The sequence below is a fragment of the Panthera tigris genome, chromosome D2, assembly GCF_018350195.1.
Source record: "Panthera tigris isolate Pti1 chromosome D2, P.tigris_Pti1_mat1.1, whole genome shotgun sequence".
Classification (NCBI taxonomy): Eukaryota; Metazoa; Chordata; class Mammalia; order Carnivora; family Felidae; genus Panthera; species Panthera tigris.
In genome coordinates this window covers 54,669,801-54,686,842 of record NC_056670.1, presented here as the reverse complement: position 1 = coordinate 54,686,842, position 17,042 = coordinate 54,669,801, and the positions used below count along the sequence as shown (strand labels likewise).

The following is a 17,042-nucleotide window of genomic DNA, read 5'->3' as shown; positions in this document are numbered from 1 at the left end:
TTCCTGGAAGACTGGTTCTGTCTGACTTGAAGCTTGCCTGGAGCTAAAGCCGCTACCTAGGGGCAAAGTTGAAACATTAACAGGCCAATGTTTTGGTTACTGCTGCCTGAGGTGATAGATAACATTTGAGGCAATCAACAGACTGATCAAAAAAGCTAGGGAGGACAGCTGGGAAATGAGATGTCCTTAAGGGCTCCGTAAAGTCACCACATATTCCTAGGAATCTAGAAGACAAACATGCATGGTCAGGGCTGTGTGTGTGCTAACCAAAGCCCTGAGAAGCCCCCAAACTGTCATCTCTGACTAACCTGGAGGCTCTATCAAAGTAGTGGAGGCTAAGGCAGAGTTGAAAACTGTCTGGCTGAGTGTTGGAGATGCACCACAAAAACACAGTCCCTGGCAAACATTCTGGGTGCTTTTCCATTCTGTGTGTTTAAGGAAATCTCTGTCCAATCGTTAGCTGACCATTAAGCTAACATAACAGATATTTCAGTGGCCACACATGACAAAGAATACAGACTTTACAAAATTAGTTCAGAAAAGTTACTAGATAAACAACAACTACAACAAGCAGCAATAAAAACAAACCCTGGGACGGAGGAGGGGATGGACAATCTGATTTTCAGAGTTGCCACATTATAATATTTTAAGTGTTCTGTTTTCAAAAAAAAGTACAAGGTTATGCAAAGAAAAAAATACGGCCCATACACAGGGGAAAAAGCAATCAACAGAAATCCTGAGAAAGCCCAGGCATTGGATTTTCTAAGCAAAGACTTTAATGAAACCATGTTTAAAGAACAAAAGGAAAGTAAATATGTCTCAACCAAATAGAGAATATGAATAGACAGAAGTTGTGAAACAAAATTTTAACTCTAGAACTTTTCCATTGTAGAGTTGAAAAGTATAATAACTGAAATGAAAATGTCACTTGAGGGGCTCAGCAACAAATTTAGGCAGGCAGAAGACAGAATCTATAAACTTAAAGATAAATCAGTTGACACTGTCCAGTTTGAGGAACAGAAAAAAAAAAAGAAGAAAAATGAAAGCCTAAGAAACGGAGTCAACAAGCATAATGCATATACATAATGTGAGTCTCAGGAGGAGAGAAGAAAAAGAAAGCATCGAAAAGAATATTTGAAGAAAACTCCCCAAATCTGTTGAAAAATATTGATCTATAAATCTATGAAACTCCAGGGACTCCAAGTTCTCAAAGATATGTATACCCAGACATACTATAATCAAACTACTTTAAAAAAACAAGGGAGAATCTTGAAAGCAGCAAGAGAGAAGTGACTCATCACATACAAGGTCCTCAATAAGATTAACAGCTGACTTCTCTAAAGAAACCATGGAGGCCAGAAGCAGTAAAATGACATAGTCAAGGTGCTGAATGGAAAGACTGCAAACCAGTTCCATGGTCAGCAAAACTATCCTTCAAAAGGGAAGCAAAAAATTAAGACATTCCCAAATAAACATTGCTAGCAGACGTGTCCTACACAAAAATACCAAAGGGAGTCCTTCAGGCTGAAAGGACACCAGACAGTAATTCAAATCCATACAAAGACATGCAGAACTGATCATGGTAATTATAAAAGACAGCAAATGCATTTTTTAACTTTTTTCCTCTCAGTTTAGAAGTAAAATGCATACAGCAATAATTGATGGGCACCCAACTTATAAAGATATAATTTGTGACAATAATAGCATGAGGGGAGGAATGATGTATAACAAAGTTTTTATTACTTTGGATAAATGGATACCAGCCAAACTAGATGAAATAGATCAGCTCATAACCTCTTCTAATAAAAATTCTATACATTTTAAAGTTCCTGATTTCTTTTTTGTTTGTTTGTTTAAGAATATTTAAGAAGACTGCCTAAACAAAGGTCACGGTATTTACTTCCATGAGTTTTCTAGTTTTTGCTTTCATTTTGGTTTATGATCTATTTTGAGTTAACTTTTGTGTATGTAGTATGAGGAGGACTGTTTTTCTTCATTCTTTTTTCCATCTGTGCTTCAGATTTCATAATCTCTCCCCATCTATCTTCAGATTTGTGCATTCTTCTGATGGCTCAAGTCTACTGTTGAGCCCCACTAGGAAAAGTCTCACTTTGGCTATTGAACTTTTCAACTCCAGAATTTTGAGTTTTTATTTCCTATCTTTTTATTTCCATTTTCTATTTGATGAGTCACTGTCAGCATTTTAGTTCTTTAAACTTGGTTTCCTTTAGGTCTTTGAACATATTTATAATTGCTGCTTAACACTTACACTACATCTGGTATCCCTCAAAGGAAGTTTCTATTGACTGCTTTTGCCCGTGTCACACTTTCCTGCTTCTTTGAATGTCTCATAATGTTGTGTTGAAAATAGGACATTTTAGGTAACATATCGTAGGTTCTCTGCATAGTAGTTCTCCTCCCCACTCCTGGCTTAGTTTTGTTTAGTGACTTGGCTGGACTAATTCATGAAGTTTATATCCCTTCACAGTGTGCAGCTTCTGATGTTACTGCCCAACTTGTTTCTCTCTCATTTTTATCTTTAAGCCTGACTTCTTACGGGTTGCTTCTGAGTCAGCATCATTTTATAACCAGCCACTAATTAATGAGGTTATGCTTAAGCCCCCTGAATTGGGAGATTTACCCCCATCACCACTGGACCCGTGTGGGGCTTGGAGTCTGCTTTGACTGTCTAGGGAGTTGGCAAGTTTTGCCCTACATTCTGTCATCTGGACTTGTAGCCCAGATGTTCCCTGTCTGGTTGCTTCTATGTGGTGCAGGCTTGAACATAAACACATTATTTCTGATCACAAGGGATGTCTGTAGTTTTATCCATTCTCTTTGTCTCTCTCCCTGATCTTGTCTTTACGCTTTCTGGCTGGTGTTTATTGGTATTACCAGCAACGGTTAGCCTCCATTTATTGCTAGCTGCTTGTTCTATTGTTTTAAATTTTTTATTTGATTTGTTTTACATTAGCAGTTTGTACCTGCTCTGCTCCAGTCTGTTCCAGGTAAAGTTAGGCCCCTGGTAATGTCAAGTGTGTTGTCAAGTCTTTGAAGCTCACTCAAACCTTCCCCTGAACAGAACAACCCCTGTGCCTTTGTGCTATGGAGCATGCTGGGGTGGGGGTGGGGCTGGGGGTGGGGCAGAGTATGGGAAACTGGCTCTTTGTTCAACGTCTCCTAGTTCTTCCCTGCAAAGTAGCTGTGCCAGGAGCTAGAGAAAGACATGGGTGACAATCGTCTATAACCTCTCAGTATGGACCTTCTATAGCCCAGAACCAGGGAGGATGGAATCTGCTAATGTTCATCAGGGGCTGAGTGTGCACAGAATAATAGCTCTTCTGCCCCCCAGAAAGCTAGAAGAGATAGAAGCTGCCATTTAGATGCCCAGCCCACCAGAGCAGATCTCTTGCAACACAGCTGTGTGGGAAAGGGGGACTTGCACCTAAGAGCAGCTCCTGCCCCGATTCTCCTTACACTGCAGGATTTGAGGGTGGTACAGTGGGCCCCACCAACTGCCACCTCCCACTTGATATGAGCCTTCTGTGGGACACCTGTGTGGAAAATGGGATCTACCAAACAGCGGTATATTTAATATTATACCCAGAGACACTGTGTATCTCCCAGTTAGGTTTTGTGGATTTTCCTTAGGCAGCCTCACACAACTTTTAAATTTATCATTTTGTGGCTCTTACTATAAATGGGTCTTTTTATTATTTCACAATTGATTACTATTAAGTGTTCAGAAAAGCTAATTTTCAGTGTACTCCTTTGGATTTTCAAAATATTGAAATGAAGTTATTTGTAAATAGTATTTTGGTCTCCAAGTTTTTCATTTTGCTTTCCTGTCTTTTTACATTAGCAATAACTTATGAAGTAACTGATGATAACAGGCACCTTAACTGAAAGAAGCAGTTTCAGTCACAAACTGAACATTACCTTCCCCTTTGGTTAAAGGACTCTGAAGTATTAAGGGAGAATTCTAAAAAAGCAAAAATGAGCATTTTTATGTTAAGTACATTCTTGGCATTGACTAAAAATCATGATATTTGAAATTGATGTACAAAAAAAAAAAAAAAGAAATTGATGTACATATTAACATTCTTCCTACACTATTTACTCAAACGTTTACAATGTCACAATAATGATAAGTACTTTTCAAAGAAAGAAGATTGTTACGTTGGGGGCACTTACTAACAGCAGCTCAAAAGACAGAACTAAAAACAAATAATTCAAAGAAGACTTGGTCAAACACCTCTTCCAAGATATTGGCTACTTCTCAACTGTACAATTAAGAACATACTTAAACCAATGAACACTAAAGTCAACCATGCTGATCCTATTTCAACTCTGCATTATAGGGAAATTTTTCTGCTAATTCTTAACTAGCTAATTAGCAGAACTAGCTAATTCTTTCTACATTCTTAACTAACAACAAATAATGCCCTGACAATTCCCCCAGCAAGTTTCACCAGATAAGATCCCGAATGGAGTCAAGGCACTTTGCTGAAAATAAGAATGCTGGCAAATTGCTGAAGTAAGGAACAGAGCCAATACCCCAACAGAAATGGTTCATATCCCAAGCTAAAAAAGCAGATGTCAATGGTGGGGGGGGGGGGGGGGGGGGGGTGCGGGGGACAATGGAAAAAACATCAGTAAATTAGCTATATGGAATTAATATTGTTTTCACCTCACCTCCATTCTCCCCCCACCCAAGAACTCATTATTTTTCTTAACAGCTATTTCAAATCAGTTAAAGAACTAGTATTTCTCACCTAACCTGAACATAAATTCTCACAACTGTTTGATCTCATTTTTAAACCCTCCATAAGTTACATGACCCTTTGCACACAGATGACCCATCCATTTCAACCACTAATCCTTTTCATTATTTACATTCCCTTCACTTTTAAACACATCTATGTTGGTAACTTTATATGCATACTTTAGTTTTTATACTTTGTAACTTTTATACAGCTGGTGCACATCACAAAAAAACTGCACCAGATTTGTTACTAACTTTAAAAATCCCACTCTAAGGGCAGACCTTTGAGAGAACTGAAACAAGGGTTAGTGAACGGTTTGGTAGGCCAAATTCAGCTCATGGCTCATTTAGGAAGTTATGACAGAGACTAAATGGCCTACAAAGCCTAAATTATTTACTAGCTTAACTTACCCTTTACTGATAAACTTTGCTGACCCCTTAACAAAACCACAATTTTTCAATTAAAAAAATATGTATGTGTGTGTATATATATATGTATATATATATCACATTTATATATAGGTATATACATATATATATCATATATATATATATATATATATATATATATCACATTTCAATACACTGAGTGCTTAGTAAGATAGAAAGGTAAACTCTTTGAAAGTTAAACTATTTTTTCAATCGAATGCAAATAGGTCCATTTCCTTGGAGATGGCCAACTAGGGGAAAAGGAAACAAATTCCTGACCAAGAAGTTGGACTGCAAAAATAAAACCCTTCCAGTGTAGTCACAACCTCAAATTAGTGGCTATTCCTATTTTAGAGAACAATCTTCAGTTCAGTTTTCAGCTAGGAGAAAAGAAAGGATGGTGGGTTTTGATTTTGGATTTTCCACTCCAGCAAGAGAGAGGTTCCAAGGAAGTTTGCCTTCTTCAGAATAACCTAACAAATCAGAAAAGGGGCTAACTAGAGTATCTGGGGCATGAAGCTTTTTAAAATGGCTTTTAAAACTTTAAGGCAAAAAGTATGCATCACAACATTAGATTTTTACCGGCATGGCTATTCTGAAATGTGTTTTTATAATCCTGCAAACATTGGCATGATAGTTGCTGCTCTCTCTTCTCTAGTCATGGAAGGCAATGAGTTATAATACATCTACCCAGAACAGCAGAGCATTTCAGTTCTATTGCTGTTAGGGTACTAAAGAGCATAAGCCTCTGTATGATTCTCCTCATCAGCATAACTATAGTAACTTTCAATTAGCAATAATCGCGCCTCGGATAAACCTCATTGGCTACGATACTGCCACTGCGCAAAGCTAACTATAGTAACTTTATGGTGTTAAGTGTTTGTTCTCAAACAAAGTTTCATCTATGATTTTGGGGGAGGGCAAATCCACACTTTATTTGATACAGTTCCCTAGCATAAAAGGAAACAAACTTTTTTGAAATAGAAGTATTTCCCTTTAGAATAAAATTCCCATTTGACTTCAGTACAGTAAAAAAAATTACTGTGTAAACACAAACTTAAGATAAATTTAATTGAAGAAAATTTTCATTACAGAAATTAACAATGCTTATCATTCTTTAAACACCATATACGTTATTAATATATACTGTATATTTCCAATCAACTCCATTCTTAGGCTCAATTTAAGAAACACAATTATAACAGGTTTTATACAAAAAATACTTCACTAGGAAAGTAGACAAACTGCACAAAAAAAGTACATGTATAATGTGCATAGCAAGATAGCTTGAAGCATCTATGTATGGCTTTCTTTAAAATAAAACTTTTGGGGGAATGGGCCCATTTGGGACCTACTGTTACAGTTGACATATGTAAACTGTTTCACATCTTTTAGGCACTTGCTAACAATAGTGTTCAATCCCTGAAAAATGAATTTACCCAAAAAAAAAAAAAAAATTCTACATCTAAAATAAAAACCAAGAAAAGGACATGGGTAAAGTCTTACATATTCCTTTTAAATTAAACAACCAGTTTTATTAGTGCATGCACAGAACTAAACTGAAGGAAAATAAACTTTTTATGTCAAAAATTTTCTGTGCAAAATTTACATAACAAACTGAAAGGTACAAAAATATGTACAGGTTTAAATTCTTTCTTATATACAGAAAAGAAGCCCTGAAGTTTTCAGTCAATGAAAATGTTGTAACACTTGTAGTAACAATATAACAAAAATTATACAGTAATTTGTAATACAAGGACTCCGTTATCCAATGATCCAACAAAATTTGATCCAAACTTACACGGTGAAGTTTCAGTCAATGATTCTGTCGTCATGAAAATATCCATTTTAAAACCCTACCTGCTGGGTATGTCCCCTAGGAATCTTTCCTGAAATTTTATGCACTGTCACTGAATCCACTATTAATGCTTCTTTATTTCAACTGCCAACAAGCAGTAAAGAATCTGCTTTGGGCTGTCAATCATACTGAAAAGGTGCTAACAAAAATGGTTTGTCCCAGAGTGTACATGTTTAGACACCTAACAGTAATTAAACAGCAAAAATCTGATTTGCTTTGCTAATCTTGTTTCAAAATACGGTTTCTGGAGAATAATTTTTTATTTTCAAGAAAAGCCATTCCCTTGGAAGTGCGTCTATGGTCCACTTTTTAAATGCATGGCAACCAAGTCAAAAATGGGCCATTTGGTTTAAGAGGGACAAACAATTTAAATCAAATAAGCATAGTTCTGTGCAAGAGAATCACTGGAGATTATCATCAAATTCAGAAAAATGTTCAAGTTCCTTCACGAGACTTCAAACTAGACCCAGAGAGTTTAATTCTTCTTTTGAGGCTTCTCATCTACTACAGTGCTTGACACAGCCATTTAGAAAAAGAAAATCACCTTGGGAGGGTATTCCGATCCTTGATGTGGGACACAGCGTAAGAGAAAAAACGATGTACTTGTCAAAAACTCTCTTCAAGCATCAAGAGGTATAACTGTACTTAGTTACTCTAAGGAACCTAATACCCTTCAAAACAGCTCTATCGAGCAGATGTAAAGTTAAATTCTTTACTCAAGCTCTCTTAGTGTATCTTCACAAATGATGAGGAACTCCTTCAGCTCCATGGTGAAAGAGCTCTCTCCATCTTCAGAGGAGCTACACTTATCAGATTCCTAAGGCTGGTGGAAGAAGAGAGGGAATGCAGTTGTCAGCCGTTACCCTCTACTAAGAGTCCCTAAATAACTAAACTGGGAAAACTGTTTCATCAAAATTTTCTTTAGCCCTAACTTCCCAAGAACACACTTAAAAAAAACGAAATCAAGGTACATCTGTGCTGTGATTACTTTCTTTCAAAACTTATGTGTGCAGTGACAGCATATGCAACTATCACACATAAAACTCTTCTAGTCTCCCATGGAAATACAGCCTACTTTCCGATGTTCAATTTTAGGTACGTACTGAAGTAGACAATTACCTTAAGGTAATTCAACCCACTGTTTTCTTCTAAGACCCTTTTACTTCTCTGTTCCTTGGTAACTACAGTAAATTATTCTAATATATTCCAATCACGAGTAGCTTCCATTAAATGTCTCTGCCCATGACCAGCCCAAGCATCCTGATTGTCAAATACTCTACCACAAAACCAACAGTTAAATTTAGCTTTTGGAACATTTTCAGAGGTAGTTTTCACGATCTGATAATTGTTTTTGCTCATCTTTTTGAGTGTTAATTTTAGCACAAATCTTTCTTTCACAGAACTAACAGGTTTAAATGTTTTATGCCTCTTGGAAAAATCATCATAAATTGTTTGTGAAGCATTACCACAAACCGGTTTCAGTAAAGCATCGATAGTTCTTTTTGACAATGAAACCTTAAGTACACGTCCATTAAATTTAGCGATAGTTTTCATTACACTTACTACTTCTGGGGCATCTGCATCAGGATGATTCAAAACTACAACTGGCTGGTTTCTCCTAGGACATTTCACAAGCTGTGTGGAACTAAATGGGAAAAGCCGCAAAGTTCTGACTGCATCTTTTGAAAGCCTCGGTCTGCTAAATCCAAACGATTCACGGACAGCTTCAGGTTTTGCCTTTTCTTTACACTTTCTATGTAATGTTGCCTTTTTTCTTGGAGGTTCTTGGTAACTATCCCTACACTTTCGTTTACAGTTCCTGTTTCTAGGTACAAAGGCAGTTTCAGAATCTTTACTTCTTACATGAGTTTTTATTCTTGGAAAATTTTTTTTGGAAGTCTTTTTTCTATCGAAGCTTCTCTCAATTGTACAATTTGTTTTACACCTTAACACCCTGGTGTCTGAACGGTCAGTGAAACACACTGGTTCCTCAGAAGATTCTGGGCATGTCGCAGTAGAAGTTATCACAATTTCATTTGCTGGCATCATATCATCTAGTAAGAAGGGTAAGGCATCTCTAGAAGATTCTGGCTCTCTCTGCTCTCCTCCTGTAGTCTGATTAGATGGTACTTTGTCTTTCTGCAATGAGGATGCAGAGTTGTTTACAGACAGATTGTTAGCAGCAGTCACATTTAAAACAGGGTTAAAAATTTTCAGCAATATTTTTTGTGGTGTTCCTTCAGGTTTCTTTGGCTGTATGTTTTGATAATACGTACTATTTTGGACTAATTTGGGCTTAAGCAGCTCAGTCTTATTTGGCATCACACACTTTAAAAAAACAGCTTGTTTGCCATCAGGCAAGAGGGTATAAAGAGGTGGTTTGGGAAAAATCTCATTCTGCTGTTTTACTGATTCCACAATATTCAACTTGGTGCCCTGGTGCTCAGAAGCTACATTAGGAGTAGGAACAGCTTTCACTGAAGAACTTGCTGATGTTTTAATAATGTACGGGCCTTTTAATGGCAGAGTATTTTCGGGACTACTTTTCATGCTCAAGCAACTGCCAATGCTGGAACATAGTGCAGGTGTCAGACAATTACTGTTTGGTTCCACCTTTAAAAAAGGTGTTCTGCAAGGCTCCTTAGCTGTAGTTCCACAAGCTTGAGCACTCTCAGTTTTGACAGTGGAAACACCTTCAAGTTTCCCATGATTAAATGTTAAAATCATCCCGGGTTTCTTGTTTAAAAGAAGAGAAGCAGGTACACCTTGTGTGTTAACCAATGGAAGCGGTCTTCCTGAAACAACATGTAATCCAGGCTTGTTAGCAATGTGCAGTGGTACAAAAAAGCCTTTTGGAGTCTGAACAAATATAGCTTTTTTTGGTTCTGAATTTAGAAGTGGACTCTGCCTATATAAAGAACCTAAATTTTGTGTAGTGGCTCGCAGTTTATCTTTTACGAGCTGCTGTGTTATTATTGCATCTGACTGAGTCTTAAGTAATGTGCCAATACCTGAAATTCTAGGTGCCTTTTCTGAATCTCTCACATCTTGTGATATTGACAGATTTTGTTTTTCTTTTCCACTACACTTTAAATTCAGATCATTTATAGGCACATTAATCCCTATACCACCAGATGGAATTGGGAAGACGCCTTGTACTTTGAAGTCTTTTGAAGATTCAACTATTTTGCCTTCTCCCTCAGGTTTCTGAAATGACTGGTCACAATGAAGTGGCGGGCCTTTATCTGGAGTCTTACTAGAGTCCTGTTTTACATCAGATTTTGTTTTTAACCCATCCTGAAGTAACTGGTTTACTTCAGGGGGCAAAAATTCTGATGCCTGTTGGCTGTGGAGAGAGAAAACAGATGTGATTCTAGGCATCATAGGTGACTCAACATTAGAAATGTCATCCCACTTAGATTTTTCAGTCATATTCTCTAAATTTTGATTTTCATTAGTATACAAGTTCTGTCCGTCAATGTTTTGTCCTTTTTCTAACACACATTGTTCTTCAATTTCAGCTTGCGTTTTTAAAGTTCCATCTTTAGTATTTAACAAGCTAAGAGATGCTAACATGCTATCTGGATTTGAGCTCTCCTTTCGCACCAAAGATAAAACTGATTCACTTATTGGTTGTTGAACAACCGTTTTGCTTGATGAGGGTTCTTTTTCAGACACTGCTGTTCCTGAAAACCTACGACGTTTATTAGAATTATTTACTTTTGAGTAATTATGAAAGGGTAATGATCCGTGGTTGGAAGATTCAACAGGTAACTCAGAGCTGACATAATTAATGCAATAGTTATGCATATCTCCGCTGTTGTATGCATTTTGTTTGGTAGCAGAGTTGACTTTATCTGGACTTCTAATGGCAGCACCTGATATCTCAGGGTGACTCTGAGGAATGTAACTTCCCCATAAGTCAATATTATCTTTTGTTTCAACTTTTGTGGCCAAATTCACTGATGCTGTAACCAATCCTGATGCTGACAAAGACGACACACTTTTTTCATCATCCACTGTTTGAAGCAGATTACCCGTTTGAGATAGCAAAGCCATTTCTTTTTCTGATAGGACTTTCCCTGAAAGTAGAGGAGATGAGCACGAAAATGGAGTAGTTGCTTTCATGTAAACGGTGTCACTTAACTCAGTTGTTACTCCTGCTAAAAATCCAGTAGTGTCCAGTGTCTGGGGCTGCAAACTGCCAGTACCATCCTTTGCAGCATCTGACTGTGAGCCTGGTGAATATAAATTCTGTTTACTGGTAGGCAACAATTTTATTACAATATGTTGTTTTCCATCCACCATCTTAAAACCCATAAAATCAGCACTGTAGTTAGCAGGAATTGTTATTCTATTATTTTTCACCATCAACACTGTAGGTCCTTGTACAGCAGTCTTCAAGAAACCTAGAGTCGAATGTGATCCCTCTTCAGCTCTATTATATTGCCCAGTGGACAGAAGAGTTGGCTTTTCTGACCCTAACTCAGCAGGTTTATCATTATTCTCACAGTGTGGTCTTTCGTCCTTTTCTTCATTTAAATGTTCTTGAACAAGATGGCTCTGGTCTTCAGATTTAGCCTGTGTTTTGTTCAGTTTTTTTAGCACTTGAGTGTTTTTTTCTATACTTCGGTCGCTTCCATTGTTGATCTTCTTGCGTTTCCAGAAGGTCTTCCTTGATGCATCTATTCTGTATCTTTTCAGTATCAGCTTAAGTCCTGAACTCTTTGTCATCCTTTTTTCATATTTGTCTTTTTCCAGTTTCTCTTTCGCATATAAGTGTTCTTTGTGCAAAGTTATAACATGTCTTACGAGGTGCTCTCTCTTAGTGGCACCATAGCTACAATATTGACAAGTGAAGGGAAATGTACCAGAATGAATGTGAAGGTGCTTCTGAAGCTCTCCTTTGGTAAAACATATATGATGGCATTTACCACATTTATAATGGATTTCATTATGTCTATGAATGTGCTGAACAAATGTGCCAACATCCTGGGTGGAGAATTTGCACTTTTCACATTGAAAATTACCATTTACACAATGTGTGGATGTAAAATGCTTTGTCAAGTCTAATAAAGTATACACACTCTCATTGTTACAAATGTCACATTTTACTAAAGTGCTTCTGTGTGTCCGTCTGTGTTGTTTAAATATCTGGAAGTCATTTGCTGAAAAACTGCACATTTCACAAGGATATGAAGGTAATTCACCACGGTGCCACATCTGAAAGTGTTTCTGTAAATCATTTGGGCTATATCGAGTGCTATCTCGGCATTTTAAACAGTTGAAATTGAGTATTTTTGCCGACATTTTTAAACCCTCTTCTTCAACTCTCTCAGACTTCTGGAGCAGCATACACTCCTCTACACAGCTTACAGTCTTTATACTGATAGATTTTCTTGCAGTCTGTGGTTGACGCTGAAATAACTTTCTGTATTTGTCAACTTCATGTTTCAAAAAGACTTCATTTGGAATATTTATCTTCGGCAAATCGATTTTCACATTTTTTAGTTCATAATGAAAACGACTTTCTGAAATTTTTGGCCTAAGCACTGATCTAATAGTATCAACTATCTCATTTTTCACATCATAATCTTTTTTTAAAATAGTTTGTTTTTCATCAAAAAATAACTGTTTCTGTTCAGATGGCATGATTTAACAAAAAAAACCCCAATTTCTTTTTTCTCTAAAAACTGAAGTTACTTGTAACTTAAACAGGAAACAATACTGTTGCAAGACATCTTCAAAATACGAGGATTTTTCCCACATTAACTCACCTGAAATCAAACAAAGAATTGAATTTTCATCACGTAAGCATCAGTAATTTTCATTAATTTTAAAGTTCATTTTGATACAAAATGCCAATGTTGATCAAACACATAAAAAGAGATAGAAAAGACTGTGGAGTACTTCGAGGACAGCTTACCAAGAGGTAAGAGTTGGAAGCAGAGATGGCGCTAATCAGGAAGTCAGCAGCTACAAGCTCTACCTGCAGCCACTCTCTGGGACACCAGGCAGGCTTCGACTTCTCTGCACCTCGGTTCTGTCATCTAAAGAAAACCACAACTGGATAAGCACCCTTAAGCTCTAAGATTGTTATATGAAATTGATATTACAATCTTTAAACAGGATTTCAAAAATCTTAATGAGAGCCATAAAAATTTCAGTTCCAATTACACACATGTACTAGTAACTTTCTCCCTTCCTTAGCTGCCCCTATAGCTATTACCCTCTGAGAAATTCAACAGACTTCCCTCCAGATTGTCTACTTCCTTAGTGCCTCAGGGATAACCTATGTTTAAAATAAGTTTCACTTATCTAACAACAACAAAAAGACATTATGTGCTCTTTCAAGTTATCACTACTAAATGGTGTTAAAAAAAAAAAGAGAGAAAGAGAGAGAGAGGGAGAGAAATGAGAAGGAATAACACATTTTGCTGGGGTACGATTAAGTCCACCTACTACCTTTTTGGTTCCTGACCATCTTGGCTCTTTGTCCCTAGAACCCAGGTACATGGCAGCAAGGAAAGCCGCTGGCATAGGAGAAGGCACCCATTACTACCTGCCTCCATTAATTCCAACACTTACTGGTTTGTGTTACTCTAGACAAGTCTCAATCTCTGTCTTCGTTTCTTCATCTATAAAGTGAAAAAGAAAAATTAGCACTTCCCCTTTCACAGGGCTGTTGTAAAGATTAAATAAGAAAATATATGTAACGGTATCCTGTAAAGTGCTATATAAATTGTAGCTATCACTACTGTAATTACCATGGAATGACACATTATGAGTCAAACTGCAAAGGAATAAAAAATAGTAAAACAGTAAGATGTGATAATATATCGGTGAGATTAAAATCTGAATACTGAAGGTTCAGTAGAATATCAAAATGTGTACTGGAAAAATTGTCTTCTCTTACTTTTGTGATCTTAAATATATATTGTGAGTAACAGAAAACTAGATAAACTAAAGAAAATAAAGTGTAAATCACACTGAGGTTCACCCATAATGTCTATTCAAAGGTCTCAGCTTTAAATTTCAATTAATCTAGGGGCACCTGGCTGATTTAGTTGGAAGAGCATGCAACTCTTGATCTCGAAGTTGTGAGTTCAAGCCTCACATTGGGCAGAGAGATCAAATAAATAAAAACTTTAAAAATGTTTTCAATTAATCTAAGTAACAAGAAACATTACTATTTCAGAAGTCCTTTATTAAGAAACCACAGATAAAAGTTACATCACATACATATTAAGAGACTCTTAATATTTCTCACACTTAGTAATTTTGGTTGGGTCTAAAAAACACATTCTTTAGTAGTCTCAAATATATAAATACTAAACTGATAATTCATTAGTAGGGTACCAGTCTACTGAATTTTTTTTTAATAGTGAAAAATCAGAATTTCACTATTCAGGGTTACACACCATCCTCTGACTCATATCATTTCCTCAGAGTTCATCTGCCGTGGGTGGCAGGACACTCGGGAACTGCACGAAATACGGAACGCTTCCCGAATCTGCGTGTCATCCTTGCGCAGGGGCCATGCTGATCTTCTCTGTATTGTTCCAACTTTAGTATAAGTGCTGCCAAAGCACACACTGGTTTCCTAAATGTTTTTACAGACTGTGTCTAACTCAGTAAATTATTAAAATTTTTACTAAAAATTCACTATATTATTTAAAGCTCAATGTAAAAACTTTTCCTTCAAAAGTAAGAAAAACTAACAAATGGCCAGAAGAAAGTTCGTGACACCTGGTGGATACTCCACACCAACTGAGAAGATTCCCTGCAGACTGTCACATTCTCAACAGTGACCAGCATCATAATCACCTATGGAGTCTTCCCCATACCAGAATCTGAGGGTGAGATTCAAACATGTGAAACTTTTAAGAACACCTATAATGGTTCTTCCCCATTTGCCTAAATATCATATTATGGTCACTCTGGACCATCCATACTCAAGCCTTTCTATTATACATGTAATCAAGAGGAGACTATATCGTGGGTTTTTTAAATTTTTTTTTTTTTAATGTTTATTTATTTTTGAGACAGAGAGAGACAGAGCATGAGCAGGGGAGGGGCAGAGAGAGAGGGAGACACAGAATCTGAAACAGGCTCCAGGCTCTGAACTGTCAGCACAGAGCCCGATGCGGGGCTTGAACTCACGAACTGTGAGATCATGACCTGAGCCGAAGTCGGACGCTTAACCGACTGAGCCACCCAGGCGCCCCATCATGGGTTTTATTATAAAAGGTAAATTGTTTCTTGTGGTAACAGTACATGTGTCCAAAAATATATAGGTAATGCTAAAAATAGATTGATAGGATTTCAAATTTCATCGATTCCATTTCAAAATATCTGTACAATTTAAAATTTTTCTTATAACATAACACATACCCCAGAGTCTGGCAACCAGTTTAAAAATAGGATTTTAAACAAGTCAACCAACCAAAACTTACTAATAACAACTGTGATTGTGAGGCATTTTGCTGGGTGCTATGGAAAGAGTCAAAAACATCGTCTCTACCCTACTGCAGCTTACAGTCTAAAGGAAGAGGCAGGACATATACATTAATACATTGCTTGTTCAGAGTTGACATTTCAGCAACCCCACCGTTCCAGGACACAAAGAATAGAAAATAATTAAGTGGGATACATGGCAGCCAAAACAGAGTTCACAAATTCCATCCATTAAAAAGTGCATGTCCTTTCCTCATAGGCAAAACAATTAATAAAAGGGACCACCTTATTAAGAAATCCACTTAGCTTTTACTTAAGTTTAGTAACTGCTAAGTAATCAATACTGAATATCAATATTTTTTTATATTTAATGTATGGCATGTACAATACAGCATTAGGGGAGTTTGTGTATTTTAGGTAGTTTGGGGTTTTTCACCCTCAAATCTGAAATGGGGAAAATCTATTTGTCTTCAATTATGTTCAACCTAAGTATGCAGAAGCAATCAAAGACGACACCTGGTAGCAAATTACAATATGGTTACCACCTATGGGCAAAAAAATGTATTGTGTTGTGAACACGTCAGAAAACAAAAAAAAGAATGAGGAATTATAATCTTCCAACCTACTAGCTAATGCTCTTTTCACTACAGTTCAATCTTTACCTTACCAACAAAGATTACTGATTTTAAATCTGCCATTGAAACTACTGTCCTCTCTCTACATATTACTACCTCATAAGACTTAACCAACATCTCATCAAGCCTTGAAATAATACTATTTGCATAAAGTATGCCTGGCCCTTTCAAGTAACCTGGAGAGTTTCCTGCATCAAGGTGGCAACTTAAGCCATTTGATTTCCTTCTTCCAACTGCCCACTGAAACACAAACCAAAAAATACAATAAAGAAAGACCTACAAAATGACAAGAAACTAGAAAAAGATTCCACACACATACTGCAACATGTTTGCTAAGACAGAGTCCAGAGAGAGGAGAGTGAATACAAATGCTAATTCACTGCCAAGCACCACTCTCAAGGAAGAATTTCACTAGGGGACATGCATTTAACTAACATATAATAAGCATCTATTATGCCCTAAGAAAGTAAAGGACATAATTCAGCCTACTCCTTCCCTACATACCTTGGGATTCGAGGAAGTGAGGACTTGAGAGGAAGATCATGTGGTACCCTTTGGGGAGACAGAAAGCTCGGGCTGAGGTACGGGAAGGAAGAGAATGAATCCAGAGTTTTGAGCTAGGTCCAGGGGCCGAGCTGGGAGTTGCTAGCACCAGCTGTTGAGAAAGATATAAAGAGAAAATTATTTCTGAACAAAGATAAATCTTCCTCTATCCATGCCTATCTTCCTCTGTTTAACAGTTCTGTCCTTTATCGACATAAGTAAATTATCTCTAAGCTGTCAGGAAAAAATTACATTAGCTTTCCACCTCCTTTTAACTAAAAAACTGAAAAAAAAAAAAAAATTTGGTTCATTCTTAAAGATTTATCTCCAGACACCTGGGTGCTTAAGTTGGGTG

General features: G+C 37.0%; 1 protein-coding gene, 1 non-coding gene and 1 pseudogene across 4 annotated transcripts in view; all 3 read right to left on the bottom strand.

The window, feature by feature from the left end:
* Nucleotides 1–5,542: 5,542 nt before the first annotated feature.
* ZNF518A (zinc finger protein 518A) overlaps nucleotides 5,543–17,042 on the bottom strand; it is a 68,927-nt gene continuing 57,427 nt past the window's right edge. For all 3 annotated transcript variants that reach the window (XM_042959985.1, XM_042959983.1, XM_042959984.1), the window contains 4 exons: nucleotides 16,649–16,799; nucleotides 13,641–13,690; nucleotides 12,979–13,102; nucleotides 5,543–12,829 (listed from right to left, as the gene is read on the bottom strand). In XM_042959985.1, the coding sequence (XP_042815919.1) occupies nucleotides 8,244–12,704 (4,461 nt within the window). In that variant the 5' untranslated portion in view covers nucleotides 12,705–12,829; nucleotides 12,979–13,102; nucleotides 13,641–13,690; nucleotides 16,649–16,799 and the 3' untranslated portion in view covers nucleotides 5,543–8,243. The remainder of the gene's footprint in view (nucleotides 12,830–12,978; nucleotides 13,103–13,640; nucleotides 13,691–16,648; nucleotides 16,800–17,042) is intronic.
* Nucleotides 5,888–6,045, bottom strand: LOC122232184 (annotated as a pseudogene).
* Nucleotides 14,542–14,644, bottom strand: LOC122232191. Its single transcript, XR_006209538.1, has one exon. It is a non-coding gene; the product is annotated as a U6 spliceosomal RNA (small nuclear RNA).